The sequence below is a fragment of the Copadichromis virginalis genome, linkage group LG15, assembly GCF_057382275.1.
Source record: "Copadichromis virginalis isolate Kocher_CV1m ecotype Utaka linkage group LG15, C_Virginalis_male_GT1.1, whole genome shotgun sequence".
Classification (NCBI taxonomy): domain Eukaryota; kingdom Metazoa; phylum Chordata; class Actinopteri; order Cichliformes; family Cichlidae; genus Copadichromis; species Copadichromis virginalis.
Window position 1 is genome coordinate 8,455,572 of NC_140632.1, and position 21,785 is coordinate 8,477,356.

The 21,785-nt window shown below is 40.6% G+C and overlaps 1 protein-coding gene across 4 annotated transcripts in view; it reads left to right on the forward strand.

Moving 5' to 3' along the window:
* The window catches only part of eya4 (EYA transcriptional coactivator and phosphatase 4), a 50,044-nt gene that overhangs the window by 16,375 nt on the left and 11,884 nt on the right, over window positions 1-21,785 (forward strand). For 2 of the 4 annotated variants that reach the window (XM_085431686.1, XM_085431685.1), the window contains exons 3-12: window positions 5,664-5,713; window positions 8,404-8,525; window positions 13,276-13,359; window positions 14,062-14,139; window positions 15,244-15,310; window positions 15,466-15,608; window positions 17,867-18,010; window positions 18,095-18,177; window positions 19,285-19,459; window positions 20,686-20,822. In XM_085431686.1, the coding sequence (XP_085287812.1) occupies window positions 5,664-5,713; window positions 8,404-8,525; window positions 13,276-13,359; window positions 14,062-14,139; window positions 15,244-15,310; window positions 15,466-15,608; window positions 17,867-18,010; window positions 18,095-18,177; window positions 19,285-19,459; window positions 20,686-20,822 (1,083 nt within the window). Of the gene's footprint in view, window positions 1-1,974; window positions 2,358-5,663; window positions 5,714-8,403; window positions 8,526-13,275; window positions 13,360-14,061; window positions 14,140-15,243; window positions 15,311-15,465; window positions 15,609-17,866; window positions 18,011-18,094; window positions 18,178-19,284; window positions 19,460-20,685; window positions 20,823-21,785 lie in introns of those variants that run through there. The other 2 variants (XM_085431688.1, XM_085431687.1) reach the window with 2 other exon arrangements.

Genomic DNA, 21,785 nt, shown 5'->3' on the forward strand with positions numbered 1-21,785 from the left:
GTTGTTTTTTTTAGGTCCTTTCAGCTTTAAAACTCTGATTTTTTTTTTTTTCAAATCATGGGGAAAAAAGTAATGATCTCTATTTTTTTTTCCCATTTTAACCATAGCAGTATAAATAGAATAGCATTCGTCTTGTGTTTACTGGGAAATCTCAGAAACATTTATCTCAAAACTATACGCATGATCCTGTGCTGATACAGAAAAGTAAAAAAGCCAGTTTTGTAATGTGGGCGATCTGATCCCAGTATTGGTTCTATGGTGACGTTTAGGTAAAGAAGTGAGTGTCAGAAATTTGCAGTGGCCTAGTTTAGGCGCATGTATGAGTGTGAAATCATTCACTTTTGTTTGCTTAACTCCTAGTGAGTGTGCAAATGTGTGTTTGAGTCTGTCTCCAGGGGTTAAAGTGGGATTTGGCATGTTGGGGAACCCTAAGATTGGTTGTAAAGGCACCGCATGGGTAAAAGAATTACTTGTGAAGCTGTGATCAGCTGACCCAAGCTGCTACCCTGATTTATGGCTCTCTGTGGGTTCTACAAGATATAAGCAAATGTTTCATGAGCCATGGCTGATTTTCCAGTATGATAAACACTGTGAAGCTAATATAAAAGGTAGAATTCAGTGAGTGATTCTAATCAGCATCTTTACCTTAAATATAAACAGATTTTTGTTACCTTTTGATGTAACCTAACACTGATCTTGAATGCCGTGTCTCCTGTGTACCAGTCCAGCATATAGTGTATCACTGTGAACTTCACCATAATAGCACAAGCCAACCTGTTTAGCCTGCTCTACAATGCTTTGTTGAGCATTCCGTACCTCCTGTCCTCTTTCTTACATTTTTCTCTATTTTGTGACAAACATATTCCTGTTTGTGTACTTGCTGATATTTGTTCAGAGGCTCACAAAGATGCATCTTAATTTATCTCCCAAGTAAAGACAAAAAAGTTACTGCTTATAGCTCCATTCAGTGCCTCTAGCTAGTTGAGAAGCAGTTTATATCTACACCTTGAACGCATCACACGGATGAGAGGAAAGGATGTGTGGAGGGTTTAAGTAGGCTGTGGGATGTCTTTATTTTCTTGTTACTGAGCAAGTATCTCCATGAAGCATTAACTCGTTTGACGGTAACACGTCTTAAGATGCCTTTTTGGAGTTAATTGCTCGTTAGTTGACAGCGCCGGAACGCCGGTCCAGATCATTCCGAGCCCACTTTGACCCCTGTTGTTGTGAAAGGGTGCCATCTTCAGACTGAGGAAACTGGCCGCTTGTGTGTCTGTGTGTGAGTGTGATTTGATATTACACTCAGCCCATTGCGCTAGCTCTGTTAGACTTCACATATGAGACAGATGTGCAGCCGTGTGTTTCCAGTTAACACAGATTGAAAGTATGTGTGTGCGTGTGTGCTCAGGTGCACATGTGAGTCAGTGGGTGAGATGGGGGAGGGTGTGTGGGGGTAGTGGTGTGTGTGTGTGGGGGGGGGGGGGTCTCCTGCATGGTGTGAAGTTTATGGTCTGGCCTGTACTTTCTACTGCACAGCAAGATATTGACACTGCGTCCACACCATTTCAGCTTCATGGAAGTAATCACGGCAGAGCTGCCATCAGCAGGATTTATATACGTGGATGTCTTTGATTTTAGGAAACATCCTAAAAACGTGTGTACAGCTCAGATGTTTCCTAACTTAGTTACTTCTGTTTTTCATTTAAATTCTCTTCCTTTTATGTTTTCATTCACAATCGAGTTAGGGAATTAAGTTTAACGGTGCCTATGTTAGGATTGGACCCACACATAAAAAAAAATGACATCTGTTACATTTAAAAAGTTCTTTGGGTTTAAACGTAAGCTTGAGTGAGCCTGTAATGAGTGACAGCTGAGAGAGGGAGAGGGAGGGAGAGAGGAGGAGGAGGAGGAGGAGGAAGAGGAGAAGAGAAAAAGAGGGGGTGGAGGCAAAGGAGGAGGGAAATGGGACGAGTGAAATGTTCCCCATTACTGGAGTCGAGAAGACAGAAGCTGAGCATGGATTGACCTTAGAGACAGAGAGGAAGAGAAAACGCTTGGTTTTTGTGCGGTCGTCATTTTCTAGCCCCTAGATATTTCTTCTGAGTGAAAGGGAGCGTCACAAAAGGAAGCAGGAAAAAAGTCGTCATTTGCTCCCTTAAAGCAGAAACTAGATAAACGTAACACCTGGAGCGCAAAGTGAGGAGAGGCAGGTAGACAGAGACGAGCGCTCAGTGTGTTTTCCGATAGTGTGTGAGAGACCAGCGAGCCTGCCTGTGAAGGGGAAGCTGGTGGATCGTACAGCTCTGTAATGCTTTGTGGAAGTAAAGGACTGCTAACGGACCCGATTACACCCTGAGGTAAGAAAAGGATCTCTCGGTCTGTATGGACGTGAGTGTGTTTCACGCTCAGAGTAATGCTAGTTATTTTTATTCAAGCAACTGAGATATTTTCTATATTCTTACATAGTTTGCTCATTTGTGAACAAATGTAAGTTGGACATCATTTGACACAGCACTCAGAGAATTTTTAAATGTATGGTGACAGCAGTGTTACTGGATTAACATTTGTTTTACTTAAATAAGACACGCTTTTACCGTAATTCTGTGTAAATACATTTTTCTTTGTGCTTTTAATACAAGGCGTGTTTTATTCTTCATAGTACTGTTTTCACATATACTGAAAAATATTCCACTTGTTTTTTTAAATGTTAATGTAGAAAATATAACCTCATCTGTATTTTCCAGTTTTTAAAAAAGTTAAAAAAAAATTACAATTTTGATCAAAGTAGGATAGCGACAGAAATTGACAAAAAAAAACTTTTTTTAAAAAATTGTGAACCATAAAATCTTATTTGTAGACAAATTTAGAAATTGTGTTTTTTAAAACCATCAAATATTAAGTGTGTGTGTAACTCACTCATTGCTGATGTGCTGGATTATGTGTTGTTCTTCATTCTCCATCCCTGTTTTGTCTTCCTGCACTGAACTTCCATAATGTATCAAAGAAAATAACAAAAAACTCGTTCAAGCACCATTTTTATGAACACTTTTGGATTCTGTAGTGAACTTTTCTTTTTAGAAGAACAAGCAAGAGAAGGAAACACAACTCTGACTAGACCAAGGGCAGCTTCTGCTTATTTCTGACTCTCACATACGCGTTAATGCTTCTTAAGGCCAAAGAAGGCCTCACGTTATTATTACATCCATTGGATTGAACAAACATCATTAGTTACACAAACACAGCAGTGTATAATTCCCTTTAATAAATCATTGTTATTAGTTCTAATTACCTGTAGCACTTGTATTTTTCCCGTAGGGAGTGCTCGGGCTGCCTAGGTAGTGTTCTAGACCGGTCACCTGGCCAACCAGGTCAAAGGTCACCTATTTAAATGGCTCAGGTGACACAATTGGGGTCTTCGAGCATAGTGGCCACCAAAGAGTGGACTCAGAGGTGTGTCGTTTCAGTATTAGAAATGAAAATTGGTGCATTGTACTACAAAATAAAGGAAGAATAGCATAGACTATCTAAATGCGGGGCTTAGTCATCATTTATTTGCAGCTTTTTTTAATGTGCTGCAAGTTGACATCAATAATGTAGTTTAATAATATAGTCGATGAAAATGGCTAAAGTCTGTATTGATCAAAGCCAAAACAAGTGGAACAAATGAAAGCTGGATGAAACAGGAAAAATAATGCTTTTGATTGTTTTATTATGTTAAAAAGAAATTGTGATGTGATTAGATCAGTAAGAGAGTTGAGTAAAATCAATATGTGGAATCTGTTTAAATGTGAAACTAGTTGTCCTCGATCCGACTGAAAAAGATAAAAGTGGCGAGATGTTAAGAGAGGTGAGAGCCTCTAGACCGCGGTTGACGCGGAGGGAAAGCGTGCGCGGGGATAAAGCACGACGATAAAAGCTTTTCAGGATCAAAGCCCGCGTGTGCTTTCACAGATCATGCCGGGACAGAAACAGTCCGGCTTGTGTATTTTCAAGTGTGTGTGTGTGTGTGTGTATACGCACGAGAGCTGTGTGTACACCTGCGTGCTGTATGTAGCCCTATGTGTACGTTACATGTGCATTGCAGTTTCTCACGGCCATGACGCTGATGTCGTGAGTGACAGCCTTGTTAAATTTCACTAAAGCATGAAACGTGACATGAAAGTGGCTTGTGTGTGTGTGTGTGTGTGTGTGTGTGTGTGTGTGTGTGTGTGTGTGTGTGCGTGTGTAAAGTGATCCATACTAGGGCACCGGCTAACCTTTGAACCCCGTCTTAAACAGCTAAGTGCTGCTTCTTATTCACTCACAGCAGGACCCTCTAATCAGAACCATAACAGCACAGTGTGTTCTCCACACACACACACACACACACACACACACACACACACACACACACACACACACACACACACACACACACACACATAAATATTAAAATGTCTACATACCTGCAGTTCAGAGTCTGCTTAGCCATGCACTTTCTCTGTATACTTACCTGTGATTGCGATAATGTGCAAATGACTGCTTGAATTTGGTGTGGGTGTGCGTCTGTATGCGAATTTCCATGTACGGGTGTGTGTCTTTGGCACCCCACACGTGCCCTACACCTCAGCAGTGTGTTGACACAGTGATTATAGGGCAGCTGGTACACATTGGCCCTGGCTCCGCCCTGCATTTACTGTTCTAATTAGTTCCTGTTGCAAATAAGACAGAGGAATTTTAATAGAGAACCACTGGTCTGCAGTCTAGCTGCACATACCCTCACACACAGCAACAGCCTGCGTGTGAGCACAAGGAGAAAGTTTGCGGCTGAAGAGTGTTTTCTTGATTCTTTTTTCTTCCCTACATCAGTGAAGAAGTAAAAAGTTCCAGCGCACTAACTGACATGGCCAAATGTCCCCCCACCCACACAAAAAAAGTTAAGGCTTGTTTTAGTGTCTGTGGTGACCTGTTTAACGGCGAAGACTAAACCCCGTGCTTTGACCTAACATGACCCCGCCGTGACCTTTCAACTCTTTAAGGGTTGAAAATGAGGCTTGAGCGTGAGCTGGAGTGGGGTCACGGGTGAACAAGGGAAAATTAATATCTGTCACTTAGATGCCAGTTAGTACTTCTGTCACAGTGGCGGCTACAGCTACTGACACCACATCCTGATTTATTTCTTTTTAAACATTTAACATTTGAAAATGAGAACATTTGTAAGTCACATTTGATGTGATGTAATTTCCCGTTGAGGTAACTGATGATGCGATTTGGGTTTTTAATGCCTACTTGGCAGAATTTTCTCTGTATTTGGTGTTGTTCAAAATGTGATGATTCTAGTATATGAAAAAAAGATCTGTGTTCAGCTGCTCACGTATTAACATGGTCGGTAGTGGCACATGTTGGAATTGACAGATTTTTAAGCGGCATGCCCTTCCCAAACGCAAGCCCGAAAGGATTTGTGTCTCCCCCCAGGATCGAACTGGCAAACCTTAATTTGTTAGTTAAATGTGTTAGCCACTTCGGTGTTAATACTAATATAATCTGTCCTGTTTACAAACTGATTTATGAGGTTTGTTTATGACACACTAAATGCGTTTTCTCATGAACTGTATGTGTGTGTGTGTGTGTGTGTGTGTGTGTGTGTGTTTAATAACATTTCCTTTCCTCTGTTGTCTCGGCAGGTAAAGAAATCACACACTGAATCTCATGTTCCAGACCCTTCAGACGTCAGGTACGCTCATGTGTCTGTTTGCATAATGTGAGATACAGAATGTGCTTTTTCAGAACTCTGTGTGTGTGTGTGTGTGTGTGTGTGTCCGTCCTAGTTCATTAGTCATGGTGCAGAGAGGTGAGGTTTCACTGCAGTTGCAAGCAGTGATGAGGTCATCAACACTTCCCCAAGACCTCTGTGTCCTAAAACTGCACACCTACACACACACACACACACACACACACACACACACACACACACACACACACACACACACACACACACACACACAAAGAGGAAAAGATGTACTGATTTGATCAAACAGACAATAAAAAGGGAATGTGCTTTACACACAGTCAGTACATCAATTAGTCAAATTAGGAAATCAACTACATGCACTAAAATGCTACACCTTTGAATCTTTGAATTCAGGAAAATCAAGCACCCTTAGTGCAGTCTGTCTGTCTCTGTACTACGATGCCCCCTCCAGTTTGTGGAATTCCTCCCCTCTTGGGAATTCTACGATCAGCTGAAAGCTTTAGGCATTAACATCAGCACAAAAACTGTGCGCTGGGAGCTTCATCGAGAGTCAAAAAATTTTACAGTGTCAAAAGACTGCTGTAGCATGCTGCGTCTAGTTAGCTGTTGATAGCCTGAAGTGCTGGCAAATGTAGACAGTTTTGTTTTTGTTTTTTTAATTATCCACTTTAACTACTTATCCTAGTCTGAAATAGCTTAAATTGCAGAAACAGAGTAGCTGCAACCTGACAATTTGGAGATTTGACTTACTGCATGCCAGGATCCTGTAGCTTTGCCATTCTTCTCTTACTACCTGTTTTCCCCTTTTGTCCCCCTTTGGTAGCTTATTGATGAAGCAGTTTATACTTCTTAACAGCTGCATTGCAGCTCCTAACTATTTTTCTTTTTCTTCTTCTTCTTTTTTTTGCCTTCAGAAGGAATTGACAAGAAGGCACTTTCTTGCATAAAAAAATCCTCTGAAATGGGCTTCTGTTTATATACTGCAACTTATTCAGTTAAGAGGGGGGAAAGGAGTGGATAAATCAAAAACAACCAGCTACAGGCCTAAATCTGCTAATTTAACAAAACGCGCCGTGCATCTCGGTAATATAGAGCATATTTTTTCAATGACCGAGCCATGATGTGAAAACCAGAGAAGAGTTTATGAAACACCACAACTCTTGCCATCGCCTCCCGAGAGGAGTGAAACAGAGGGAAAAGAGGAAAAAACAAGAAGGGGAGACAGAATCATTTCCTGCTGTTGAAAGACAAAAGAAAAGGATGGATGAAGGGGTTTAAGCACATGATGGAGAGAAAAAAAAAATGCGGGTTGGGGGTGGGAAACGAAGTGGTGGCGGCAACATAATCTGTGAAAGTTCTTAACTTTTCCCTTGTGTAGCAGATACACTTAAGGCCTTTGTTTGAAGGTAGGACTTGGCTCGTTTATTTTGTCCGCCGTAAACTGTCGTTGACGTCCATGCAATGAACGGGAGAACAAAATGAGTGTTTAGCCGTAAATAAGGAAACAAAAAGAAGAGTTGACCGAAATGGAGAGAGCTGATTTAGAGTGTTTATCTTTCACGCATTCCCCATTTTGCACCGTTTAGCAGGGTCTTTCTCGTTTGCTGAAAGCTATATGTTTATACCCGTCAGTCCGACTGTGGGTTGCAGTCATGTGTGGAGATACTATCTGCCCATAGCATTGAGATGGCCTTCTGCCAGACCGCCACACAGATGCACACGCTCTCTTTTCGTACACACACACACGTGCGCGCATAAACACACACCGAGCAGCAGCGGCCCGCATTTGTTTTATTCTTCTTCCATCTCTGTCATTTCTGGCTTTGATGTCTCACACAAGAGCACAAGTGTGACCAACCTGCGGGCTGCATGAGTCAGTGCTCAGAAATATGCACACACACACATTCGTAAGAAGTATTGTCCACACACAGACCCATTCAACATGAAACTATAGTCTTGGTCCGAATGTACTGAAATCTGGGTTTGTGGTAACAGTGGTGAAAAGTCTGAATAAAGTATTTAATATACATTTGCTTGAAATCTAGAACTATAAAAATGTATTAATAGGATTTTTACCTCTTAGTTAGGGGTTATAGAGCCTATAGAGAGAGCAGTTGTTGCCACAATAAACTGTAATACACAAAAGGCAGACTTTTATTCCACTATGTGCATCTGCACTCTGTTCATGTCTTACTTACTTCCACTTCCAGTCATCCGCGCACACACGCAGACACACTCTCACTTTACCATTACCACCTTGTGTGCTGGTTCGTCCCAGTCATGCATGTGGAACACATTGTAAAACTAAAGCACGCTGGCAGGCTGTGGGTTTGTATTGGAGCCCAGAATTTATATATATACACACACACACACACACACACACACACACACACACATACCGCCACACCATAAAAGAGCCAGCAGGCCCACATACAAGGTGTAGCCCCTCTGAACACATGCTCATGTAAGCTAACTGGTGCTGAGAAGTATGAAGTTTATGACTGTGAGGATCTACAGTACAGTGGGATCTTAACATAATGTATGGTCGATGTAAATTCCCACCTGTGAGAACATATTGGCATTGATCTGCTATTCATTAAATAGCACATACAGCACATAACAGTAGAAGAGAGTTTACCTCTTTTTCCTTGCCATCTTCTCTCCCCAAATAGGTCTATGGAAATGCAGGACCTAGCCAGTCCTCATAACCGAGTGGGAGGTGGAGATTCGACAGGCTCCAAGCTGGACAAGAACAACCTTGGCAGCCCGTCTATCACCACCAATGGAACAGGAGGTGAGAAGATGGGATTTTTAGGAGGTTTTCTTAGGGGCTCCAGTATTTTGTACTCAGCTGTGTATCTGAAACTCAAAGAAAAAAATGTGTTCGACTGCTTAATAAATCTGCACACATTCCCAGACGAAGTCAATATGATGGCAAATGCATAGATTTAGTTGTTTTCTGAGAAAAAGTGGGCTTATGGGTTCATGGCAACCCCAATGCTACTCCACCATCCCCACATTACTTTCAAGTAGCTGATCAGCTCCCTCCCACTCTAAGATGCCAGTTTAAGTAAAGCACAAAAAAAGAACTAAGAATTTTAAAAATTAAGTTTTATTTTTCCAAAATAAAGGTTGACGTTAAATTATATGAATCTTTCTTTGTTTGCAATCTTCTTCCATGAAAAAGGACATTCGATATGCTGCTGCAATAGATCTTTGCATTATTGACTGCCCACTGTGTCACAAAACCACTGTCTGACTATGGCCAACTGTAGTCAAAGGCATGACCTAATATCCCTGTGTGGATGCTTTTCCCACATCGTCATATTAATGTTGGTCCAGAATGAGTGTTACAGCTGACCAATAATGTTGTGATGTCATAGCTTTGTAATGTTGGGGTGGGGGGGCTTTTGTTAGTATAAAATTCTCTTCTGGAACAAATGCTAAGCATTTCAAGCATTTTCTTTATTCATTTATACAATATGATAAATATTGTTTGGGTTACATTTAGATTTAAATTTAGGTTACCAATGTTGCTTTGCTACAAGTGATAGTTTCTTTATAGCATTAGCTAACCTCTTGGCTAATGCTAACTGATTGCTCAGACAACATCATCCGTCAGATGCAATGTTTATCCAGGAACAACACCAACATGGGGTATGTCAGATACATAAATATCAAATATACTATATAAGAAATAAATAAATAAAACCTATATGTTTCCCTTTTGAACTAAACAAACAAGATTTGTTCATTTTTAAGCTTAAAAAGGTGCTGGTAAGCCAGATTGGTTACATTTGGACAGGAAAAAGCCAACAGTTTCATGTGTTTCAAGGCTAACTAATCTGACCCTCTTAGTCCTTTCTAACTCTAAGCTAGAAAACAAATTTGCCAGTATGTACGTTTACTTGAAATGCTGCATAAAGGTCCATGATGTATTAAAGTTAAAGGGTGAATTATTTCTTTGAAGAAAGGAGAGAGCCATTGATGCAGGAACAGTGAATTTACTGATTTCTATTTTTTTTACGTTGTATAAAATGTAGTTGAAAGTCTAAACTCCTCCATTCAGAATACTCATTGTCTTTTATTCCTTTTTTTAATATAATCTTAATGCCAAAGGAGGTCCAATGCACATGTTGAAAGTCACTTAAGGCAAGAGCATTTGATGAGAAAAATGTAATGCAATGAAATTTATTGCAAAATCATCAGTCAGAAATCCTTTCAGCATGTAGAGATAAATACTTTTTGAGGAATTTGTGGAGATGGGGGGACACACGCACATACAAATGCATGCATACACACTTCCAAGCTGGCATGAGTTCTTGAATAAACCACCGGAGAATGTGTGTAAACACACGGCGAAGCACTTCTGCACTCCTCCGCTAACGGCTTGGCAAAGTGTCTGTATGTGTGTGTTGGAGAGCAAGCTCAAAATCCCACTGGAAACTATTTCCTCTACAAGAGCATTAAAGCATCACTGCCCTCTTATATGTCAACACCAGTGAGCCCGCTCCTCTCTTTTTCTTCTTTTTCTTTACTCTGAGTCCGTATGCGTTTCTCCTTCTTTCTATTAATCTTTTTTTTCTCCTCTCACCCTTGATCTTCCCACTTTCTCATGCTCTGTCCTCTGGAACCATTTCTGTCAGGACAGTTTGATGATATAGCCCTGGACATGGTACTTTTGTTGAGGGCCATCGTTTGATCTATTGCTGATTTACCAGGCGGTGGAAACCACTTCTAATAATAATAATAATGTCATGGAAAAAGTGAGATGCTGTATTTTAGTCATTTTGATGTGTTAACATACTCGCAGTCACACATGCTCAGTGTGGGCTAACAGCACACCGAGACTGTATTAGAGCACATTAAATCATTTTTGATGAGCTCACAGTTAATGATTTAAGCAGACAGAGCTCGGGCTTCACAGAGAGCCAAAACAATCTACATACTCAACATTCCCCTCACCTGACATCAGCGAACGCTCAGGCCCAAAGGCCATCTCCATAGCAATTCATTTGTCTTCATTACAGCTTGTCCAGTGGATTGTATTGTTCCCTTAGGGGATTAATGAAGTTGTCCTGAACTCAATTGAGTTTTCAGATGGTTGCTAGTGATGGGCGTTTGAGAAAAGAAGCCCCTGAAACACATTATGTAGAATGATAAACTGATTAACAGGTGTCCTCTTCTTTTAAAAAGCGCAATCATGTGATGATAGATGAGCTGCTAATTAGAAGAATAGCTCGAGACTTTAGCAAGAACATATTTGTAGAGACAGAAATATCAGGAGATTAATCTAATAGCTGTTTGTTAAAGCAGATACAGTTGTCATGTATTATAATAAAATAGCTCTGTCTTAAAAGTCGCATATCCTTCTACTTTGACATATTAATGTTAGTCTCACATGTCCCCAGAATGTATATGTATTTATATTTCTCACTCTAACTCAAGCTATCTAAATGTGCCTTTTTGTGGATGAATCAGGGATTAAATGTGTTTAACCAAAATTCAGTTCAGTTTCATTAGCTACAACCAGTCCTGGCTACTACCAGACCTGTTGAATCAAGAACTTATTGAAACAGAATCTGTATGACAAAGTGAAATAGGCTTATAGACCTCAAAAAGTCCCAGATCATGCCACCATCTATAGAAATGTAAGACCTGTTTAGAATCGGTTAAAGTCACTGGTTGGAAACTGCCATTTCTAAGGCATTGGGACTGCATGGTGAGAGCTATTTTCCACAAATGGAGAAAAAGTGGAACCATGGTGAACCTTCTCCGGAGCGGTCAAGCTACCAAAATTACTCCAAGAGCACATCGACAATTCATTCAGGAGGTCACAAAAGAACTGAGAATAACATCTAAAGAACTAAAAGGCCATACGTTCCTTCAGTTATGGTCAGTGTTCATGATTCAACAATAACAAAGACTGGGCAAAAATGGCACCCTTTGGAGAGTTCCAAGGAGAAAACCGCTGATGACCAAAAAGAACACAAAGATTCACATTTGCCAAAAAACTTGATGATGCCCAAGACTTCTGGGAAAATATTCTCTGGACTGATGAGACAACACTTGAACTTTTGGGAAGATCTGAGTTCTGTTTTATCTGGCATAAAACTAACACAGTATTTCATAAAAATACAAAACCAATATTCAAACATGGTGGTGGTAGTGGGATGGTTTGTGGCTGCTTTGCTGTTTCAGGACCTGGACGACTTGCCATAACTGATGGAACCATAAATTCTGCTCTCTACCAGAAAATTCTGGAGAATGAGGAGAATGTCCGGCCATCAGTTCATGCCCTGATATTCAAGCAGGACAATAATTTGAAACACCAGCATTCCACCTCTGAATGGCTCAGAGAAAAAAGGTTTTGGAGTGGCCTAGTTATAGTCTGGATTTCTGATTGAGATTCTTTGGCATGACAGGACGATCATGCTTAAAAACCCTTTAATGTTGTTGAATTGAAACTATTCTGCAAAGAAGAGTGGGCCAAAATTCCTCCGAAGTGACATGAAGACTCACTACATGGGTTGCTGTGTGACTTTGTGTGACCAATTGAGGCAGCATCAGTTCTTTCTTCTGAAACATGCTCAGTTTCAGAAAGTTTTTTTATTGGATCTTTGATATCATAAAGAAGGGATATCCTTAATATGGTCATCACAGCCTTCTGGTTATGGATGTGAGCACAGGAGCCCAATCCATCCGTTCTCTTCAGTTTATCCAATTCAGGGTTGCTGGTGGGCTGGAGCCTATCTCAGCTGTCTTAGGGTGAGAGGCAGGGTACACCCCGGACAGGTCATCAGTCTGTCGCGGGGGAAAGCACATAGAGACAGACAACCATTTGCACCACATTGACTCACCCAGCTATTTTTCTTTTCTCTTTTTCCCTAAGGGGCAGCCAATTACAAGAATGTTTGCATAAATGGGGTGACTTAAAGGGAAAATTATTCAGACAGAGAATGATTTGAAGGGCTTACCAAAATCCAGTGTGAGATACATAAGGGTTATTTTGACCTACACCCAAATGGATATATTACCTTTGATTTAAGACTCAAACTAGACTTAACAGGTGGGAAAATTACGTCTGGCTTTGTCCAAGGGTAACAAAATCCACCTACCAGCACCTCTAGAGTTCTGAAATCAGTTTGTTTTAATCTGTACAAAAAATCAGCAGGTTGGGGGTTATATATGCCTTTACTGACATCTTGTTTCTAAGCTTTTGGAGCGCTGGGAAGCAGCTGTTCTACCAGTTTTATAAGCTAACCATTTCCTTACTCTAGCTTCATATTTAGCATAGAGACAAAATTGTTACTGACCGTCTTAATAACTTGGCAAGAAAACATGAAAGCAAGACGATGGGGAAAAAAACACAAGTCTTTAAATATTCCCACAATATAACTATTTCGGGAATGTTTGTTTTTCTTTTATATTCAACGCAAATGTCTACGAAAAGATCAGTACCATGTGACCCCGTATACCTTTGACCTGCATCTGGTTTTCAGTGGGTCGTATCCTCATCACCTTCCCACCTTGCACCCCTATAGGTGAAAGCATGACCGTTCTTAACACGGCTGATTGGCTGTTGGGCTGCAGCAGCCCATCCCCTGCCACAGGCTCCAAGGAATATGGTACAGAGGTGCATGTGTGTGAATCCCAGAGCAAAGATTTTACAGCAATACAGCAAAAGCATAGCCGTTGAACTTTCTTTAGTTTTAGCTAGCCACGGTTGTTGACTTGTTGTTAGTTGTGTTTTTTTTATTTTGGGTTTTGTTTGTTGGTTCTTGCCAGAGTTGCTCTGACTGATTTTTGGTTTGCTGTGAATTTTTTCTCTGCTTTCTGAATCTTCATTGTTTTTCTGCATCCCAGTTTATTACTGTGTGTGAAGTTTCTTTCTCTCTTTTTTATTTTTTTATTTTTATAGTATATTTACAGGGTTCCTACCAAAGACCCTCTGAAAAGAGGGGAATTTGATAAATTTGCAGGGGGAGGGCAATAAATCGCAAACATTTGCTAAGGATCACTTTGCATTAATTCATTTTTGAATGTGTTACTTACATTTTATAGTTTTCAAAGTCATCCATATCTTAAAAATAGCATCAGAAAACAATGACGAAGTAAAAAGCTTCAAGCATAGTGGTTATAGAGAGCCATTTAAAGACTGTGAAATTAAATAGTGCTTGCAATGGGAACCCTGCACGCAGCATTAAGTTGACATGCTGGAATTGCATGGACGTTTTCTGCTCTTACCCACTAAGGTTTGTTTCTGTCTGTGTGTTGCGGGAAGTCTTTACTGCTTTACCCTAATACTGACCTTTTCCTTTTCCTTTAAGTGAAAACAGAGCCGTTGAACAACAGCGATACAGTTACTACGACAGGGGACACAGCCCTGGATACATATGCAGGCTCAGGTAAAGCACAGACCCTTGGATAAATATGCACACAATTCAGAAATATCACCAAAATCCATACCTGTCAGTCAGAGTTTATTCATTAATCTAGCATTAAGAATCCAAAAGGAAGACTAGGAATTTGCAAAGCATCATGGGCAGGATAATGGCGTGTGGACTTGTGACAAAACCAGAAGAAGTGTATTTTGCATAGATTATAGTTAGTTTTTAACTTGCTTCCCCAAAACAGCTATTGCTAATTTTAAATTTGCAGGCTTGAGTTTAACCTTTTGACTGTCTTTATGTAGTAGTTGTATAAGTAGCTGTGATAGTGGTCAGAAAGCTGATCAATATATAATATACATTCTGTGATTCAGGTGAATACACTGCTTTTTAAAAACAGTGTAGGTTTGAAAAAATCAAATCCCTCTGCACTCGGAGTTGCTGTAAGACTGTAGATGGGGAAAAAAAGTACAGTGAGTTGACAACTGAATCAGCCATAGATAGACGCAGAAATATAAATGCCTTCTGGTCTCCGCTTGTCTGTTTTTGTTCAGACGCACAGAAGTCACACAATCACCATCATCCATTTGAGCTCACTGGTAGACCTGCTGAAAGCTTTAATCCAGTGAAATATTGCCTGTCCTTGGATTGCATCATCAAAGGCTGGCAGAGGGATAAGAGAGGGGCAGAGACATTTTACATTTGTCTTTTTTCTTTTTTTTTTTGGACTCACACACGTCCCCCATTCTCTTTCACACTGTAACACACACACAAAGCCATTCTACAAAACAGAGAGAGGGGTTTAAACCCAGCAGGGTGTTTGTCAGTACTGAGCTCTGACATCTCAATGACCACAAACAGACATTGTGTTTTGCTATGAGGCCCACTGTAAGGGTTTCAGGGACTGCGGTGATCTCTAAAGGAAGAACTTGGCTCCCCTCCATTCAAAATGCTTCAAATTATGTTTACTGGAACGGCATCTCGGCTCAAATAAGCTGGAGGCCCCGAATTGTCCTGCTCAGGAGTGGTTTTGGTAAATGCTCAGAAAAACAGCAGATTTGAGTTGACACCATCCGTAACATGTTTTTGCCTTGTTGTATTTGATTATTTTGCTGTTTTTAGTAATCACCAGCAGCGGCTACAGCCCTCGTTCAGCCCACCAGTACTCTCCCCCTCTCTACCCATCCAAGTAAGTCCAAGTTTTAAAACTGAACAGGCATCTTTGTTTACATTCTGTAAGGTTAGCTAAAGTTGAATTTTACTCAACGAAATAACTCCTAAATGCTATAATATACCAAGTGGCTAATTTACCTACTCCCACTGTCACTTTCCTCTCTCTTATAGGCCCTACCCTCACATCCTCTCCACGCCGGCAGCTCCTTCCATGCCGACGTACACCGGCCAACCTCAGTTCAGCAGCATGCAGCAATCAACCGTCTATACTGCTTATTCGCAGACAGGCCAGGCCTACGGATTGTCTACCTATGGTGTGAACCAACACACGCTGAATAAGCCACATAGTTCTACCCACACATCTCCATACAAAAACTGCAGAAAAATTATTTTTCGAAGATTTACAAACTAAACTGCAAGTGTTGTGTGAAAGAAGGAATCTTATTTATATGGTATTATTTTGTGGTAGGAGACATTGTTCAAACTCAAACCTAAGTTTTCCCATGCAACTGGGTTGATGTGTTTGTGCTGAGTGACTGGTTTGGATGCCCTTTAAAAACTAGAAGTAAACTCATTATGCTGTATTCTATTTGGGGAGAAATTAAATATTTTCACCCATTCAATCATTGCAACTGGGTACAGCCAAAGATTCGAATAAACTGAACTGAAAGTGAACTCGTAGCAGAATGAGGACAATATGCAGTTAGATCCATAAGTATGTAGGCGATGAAACAATCTCTTGTAACTTTTCCTGTTTTACACCACCACACTGGATTTTAAAACAAGCAATCAAGATGTGATTGAAGAGCAGACTTCCAGCTTTAATTAAATTGAATTAACAAAAGTATTGTATTAACTGTTTAGAAATTACAGCCATTTTCATACCAGTCTCCCCATTTTTAGAGGCTCAAAATTAATTGCGTAGTTGACTTTTGTTCAGTTTCGTGTCCCAGTAAGGCCTATTCATTTGTTATTCAATGAAAAATTAAGCAGATGAAAATGTGGAGTTGATTCAAAGTGTTTTTATATTACATTTTGGTTATTCTTCATTAAAACTGTCAAAATGAGGTCTAAAGAGATGTTGATGTAAGTGAGGGAAGCCCAAATAAAGCTATCAGAGAGACAGTGGCCAAATCACTGGTAGACTCTTAAAAATCTACGGCGTTACTGCCCATCTCAGCAACACCAAAAGTCTTGAAAGAACACAGAGGCTAACTAAAGTGGATGAGGACAGAACTATTTCCGTGGTTAAGAAAAACAACTTCAGAACATTTAAACACGTCGGGAACACTTTCACAGAGATAGGTGTTTCATTGTCAAGGCCTACAATCAAGCAACACCTTCATGAATGGAAATGCAGACCAGCAAAGTGCAGACCGCTGGTTACACTCAAGAACAAGAAGGCCAGAGTGGACTTTGCCAGAAAACATCTAAAAGAGTCTGCACAGTTCTGACAAAAAATTTTGGACACATGGAACTGAGATTAATGTGTATGGGTGCCAGTGGAGCTGGGTCACTAGTGTTTATTGATGATGTGACTGCTGATAGAAGTAGCAGGATGAATTGTGAAGTATTATGGGCTTTACTCTCTGCTCAGATTCAGCTGCAAAACTGATTGGACAGCACTTCACAGTGCAAACGTTAATGACCCAAAACGAACTGCAAAAGCAACCTAGAGTTTCTGAAAGCAAGAAAAATAGACTCTTTCTGATGGGATATGCTTTTCAGTCACCTGATCACAGCCAATCAGAGCATGCTTTGCAGTTACTGATGACAAAACTGAATGCACCGAGAACCTCAAACAAGCAGCAACTGAAGGTGGTGGAAGTAAAGGCCTGGCAGAGCATCTCAAGCATGGAAGGAGCATATAGTAATGCCCATAGTATCTTGACTTCAGTCAGTCATTAACTGCAAAGGATTATTGTTATAAAAATAATCCTTATAATTAAAATTACGTTAGTTTGTTCAGTTTATTTCGAGTCTCTAAAACTGGGGACAATGTATATGTAAATAGTTAATGCAATACTTTTCAAATTCAAATTTTATTTGTCACACACACAACCATACACAGTACGACACGTGGTGAAATGCTTATTGCTGTGCAATGCCCGACCATTAAATGATTTACAGATTACTACAAAATTTGCAGATTTTAACTTAGAAATTTACAGTTAAAATGTGCAAATAACAGTTTACGTAAGAAATTATGAATAAAAAGAAATGAGAGGAGTCCATTGTTGGGATGGGAGAGGTCCATCATAATCTTCCTGGCTTTAGTCTTGCACTGCTTGGTGTAGATGGACAGCAGGTCAGGAAGCTCTGATTGAATGATGAGTTCAGCCGAGCGCACCACTCTTTGCAGATCTTGTCTGTCCTGCTTGGTGCCGTTCCCAAACCAGGTGCAGATGTTTCCCGTCAGGACGCTCTTGATGGTGCAGGAGCAGAAGTTCTTAAGCACCCTCAGTAGCAGGTGGAAGTCTCCAAGTCTTCTGAGGAAGAAGAGACTTTTGTTAAACTCTGCAAATTAAAGCTGAAACATTTAATATCATTATTTTTTTTTCAATTGCCATAGACCTCGGTGTAATGCTTCCCGGCATAAAAACAGAAAGCGGCCTAGCCCAGAGTCAGTCTCCTCTGCAGACAGGCCTCAGCTACAGCCCCGGCTTTACCACACCTCAGCCTGGACAGACTGCCTACTCCCCCTATCCAATGCCAGGTCTGTTTATAACACAGCCTTTTATTTAACTTAAACATTTTTGGTTTTTAAGTTCTTGCTAAAGGGGGGTTAATTTCTGAACAGGTTCCAGTTTCACTCCTTCCTCAGGCCTCTACACCACCAACAACTCAGTGTCCAACCCCGCCAACTACACTGCCACACAGCAGGTACGACCGCATGCATTTGTGAACACAGGTTGGTCTATCATACGAAGCTAATGTGTTAGCTCTTTGTTGTCATTTAATGTGATTATCTTATAATGCTGTCTCCAAAGCAGAAAGACAGAAAGAAAGGGAAAAAAGGATCCGAATTTCATATTAGTTGCATTAGGATTTCAGACCAGAAATGGTTTTCCAGGCATGCTCCCACGCAGTTTTCATCATCACAATGCAACCTTGCAACAGGGGAAATTCTGGGAGAGAAACAGACAATTAGTCTTTGTGAAAGAGTGTTATGGTCTGAATATTTCTCTATGTCCATATGATGAATTGCATTGTGGTAGTAAAAATGCTTAAAGGGGGATTTTAATGTCTCACTATGATAGATGTGGCTGTTTACAGGAAGAAAGTCAAGGTTTGGCCCATGTGGGTGGATTAAGGGGGAATATAGTGTGTGCGTATGTGTGTGTACTTGTATTACTCATGTTGTGGGGACATAAATCTTTTTAAACAGTCACACTGTGGGGACCTGCCTCTCTTTTGGGGACAAAGAAGCAAGATCCAGTTGCATGAATTGCAACATTTAAGTTGGTTTAAGGTTAGGGTTAATCTTGTTGGGTAAGCAAAGTAAAGTCGAAGTCATGGTTAGTCTCCGGGAAACAAATGCAAGTCAAAGTAAAAATCTCTATGTAGAAACAAGCTTACTTTCTATGACTCTGTTGCGTTTACATTTTTCCTTTACCCCTTTTGATACTTCAGAGCGTGCGCACAAGTGTTGCACTGTATGACTACACACCAACTGTGCCTTCTTATTGTGTGTGGCTTTGTTTAAGGACTTCTGGAGATGGATGTAGTGACAGGTTTAGAGAGCTGACTCATAAAAAACGTCCATCTCCACTGGGTCTGTAAAAAGCAGCAGCACGAGGTTTTAATTGTTTCAGAGATATAAAATACAGAAAGGCAGGAACAAAAGATTAGAGACATGAGAGGGAACACTTGTAAAATCTATCCTCAGAAGTCAGACTGGTCCTTTCAGGAAAACCTCTCCGTCTCCCTGTTTCTTTTTGTTTGCTTGGTATGTCTTTGCGTGCTCATAATTCTTGTTATTTTCCGCAGGATTATCCCTCATATACGACATTTGGCCAAAACCAGTATGCTCAGTATTATTCCACCTCCCCTTACGGGACGTACATGACCTCCAACAATGTGGATGGCACCGGTTCCACAGCAGCCTACCAGCTGCAAGATCCCACCCCCGCCATAACCGGACAGGCTGCTGAACTTCACCCAGGTTTGTGTTAACATGGGCATAGTTTAGAAAGAAGCAGTCGAATTACCAACACCACACCCCGGCTCTAACTTCATAAATATGCAAACAAATGTCAAAAGAATTTTTCACCACTTCTGATTGCGGTTTCATAATCCTGTTTCCACAGTTTTAAGTTAACCGAGTTCAAAGCCCTCTTTCTACGATGATGAAGCACAGGAAGTAACTTTAGACTGTAGCCATAGTTACCTGGCATTGCGCTGGCTAATTGGAGAATCGACATGTGTTTACATTAACGTCCGAGACTTTGATTAGAGACAAGTCACGTTAAATATTGCACTTTGGTGGGCAAGCCGGAGGAGAAAGTGGGAAGCAAGAAGGACTTAAACTGCACACTTGTGCTCAGGAATATGGATTCGTGTTCGGCTTTTCGTTTTTTCCATATTATTATTTGGTTTATTTTGGCTGTAATTCAGGAAGCCTGATTAAAGGAGCTTATCATTCTTCCTGTCACTAGCTCTTTTTCTTCCGCTGGCTTTCTCACTTTTTCTCTTTCGCTCTTTGTCCAGGAGTGTCTTTTTTTATTTTATCACCAACTTTTTCTTGTGTGTGAGTATCTTTATCCACCCCCCCCCACCCCCCCTTTCACTCTCTCCACCCCCCCTCCCTTTTTCTCCCTGATTGAGACATAATAATATGCGAGCCGAAGCTCAGAGTCTGGTTCTAGTTACCGCGCAGCAGTGGGAGCATATGGCGTTAGGAAAGTGTGCGTGTGTGTGTGTTTGAGCCTTTGGGAGCATTCCCATGTATTCTCCTCAAGAAAATTGTATGTACTGTATCTTAGCAAGAAGCATCACATTACCTAACCTAACTAATTTATTGCACACTTCAATCTTCCCACTCCCCTGTTAAATCTTTGCATGTGCACGCTGTCATGAATCAGTCAGAATACCGGTGGTACTTTTGTTTAGGTTTCTTGGTAGCCTTTAAGTTGATCCGTCATGCCAATTACCTTGAATTATTAAACCTGACAACATGGCTTATTACTGTACAGGGTTTGAATTATTGCTTTTCCTGAAGTGGCTACAACTCCAGAGCACCTGTGGGATCACCTCAAACCACATCATTAGTGCTGCTTTTAATGGAGTGACTTTAGTTTGTGATTGCTTGTGCAGTTTAAGACAGATATTTGATCACATGTAAATTTAAAATGTTTCAAAAGCCCTGTGTGTGTTTATATACACTCTCAGGGGACTTTGATACAGTGCAGAGCCCTTCCACACCCATCAAAGAGCTGGATGACAGAGCCTGCCGGAGTGGGGGGTCTAAGTCTCGGGGCAGGGGCCGCAAGAACAACCCCTCCCCTCCTCCTGATAGTGACCTGGAGGTAAGAGACTAGAAAACATACACTGAGAGCACCGAGATTACTGAATGAATGCTCCCTTCAATTCTCCATGGACACATGGTATTTTCTTTGATCTTTGTCCATTTTCTTTACTTTAGTCTCCAAATTCAATCAAGCAGAAGCTATTAGAGTCATTGTCATTGTCAATACAGGCCTGAATGTATATATTGGCCCTTATTTGCTAATATGCATATATGTAAAACAAAACAAAAAAGTGTAGATGCTATATTAACAGCAGATTTATAAAATCTGTACACCGGACTATTTTATTTGTACTACTGCGCATTATATTAGTAAATCAAACTGTGAAACAGCAGGGTTGTGCAATCTGCATCCTGCTCCGTCCCAGTTTCTCTATATAAGGAAGCATTTACCGTTAGATGGAATTAGATTAGATGGCAGGGGGGAAAAAGAAAGAAGTGGTGACAGCGTTGTGAGAGTTGAGCTTGCATCTCTAAAGCAAGAAAGCAGGAGACAGACTGAAGAAACTGAAACAATCGCGTCCAAAGACGGGGACAGAAAAGGCGCCCTCTTCATAAAGCGAGGCTCCGGCTGAAATAACAGAGGTTTAGAATATTGTTTCTCCTGAGAACGCTCACTGTGGCTCAGGTTTGGACATCAAAGCTGATGTGAAAAAAAGGCTAACAGAATATAAGAAAAAGAAGAAAACAGATGGACGACAAGGAGAACATGATCTGTCAGCCTGTGATGAGAAACTCATTAAAAATAAATAAAAAGCACCAGTGGGATAGTGCCAAGATATTAGACTGTAGGTGATGACATCCAGCAATAATAGAAGTCATTTTTAATGGAAGACCAGATATTTTAAGATAAGAGAAAAGGAATGCTGGGATATGTTTAAGTAAACACTTTAAAGTCTGCATCTTTATATCTCCTACTTTGTTTTCTTTACATACAATTTAATTTTAGGTTAAATCCGACTGT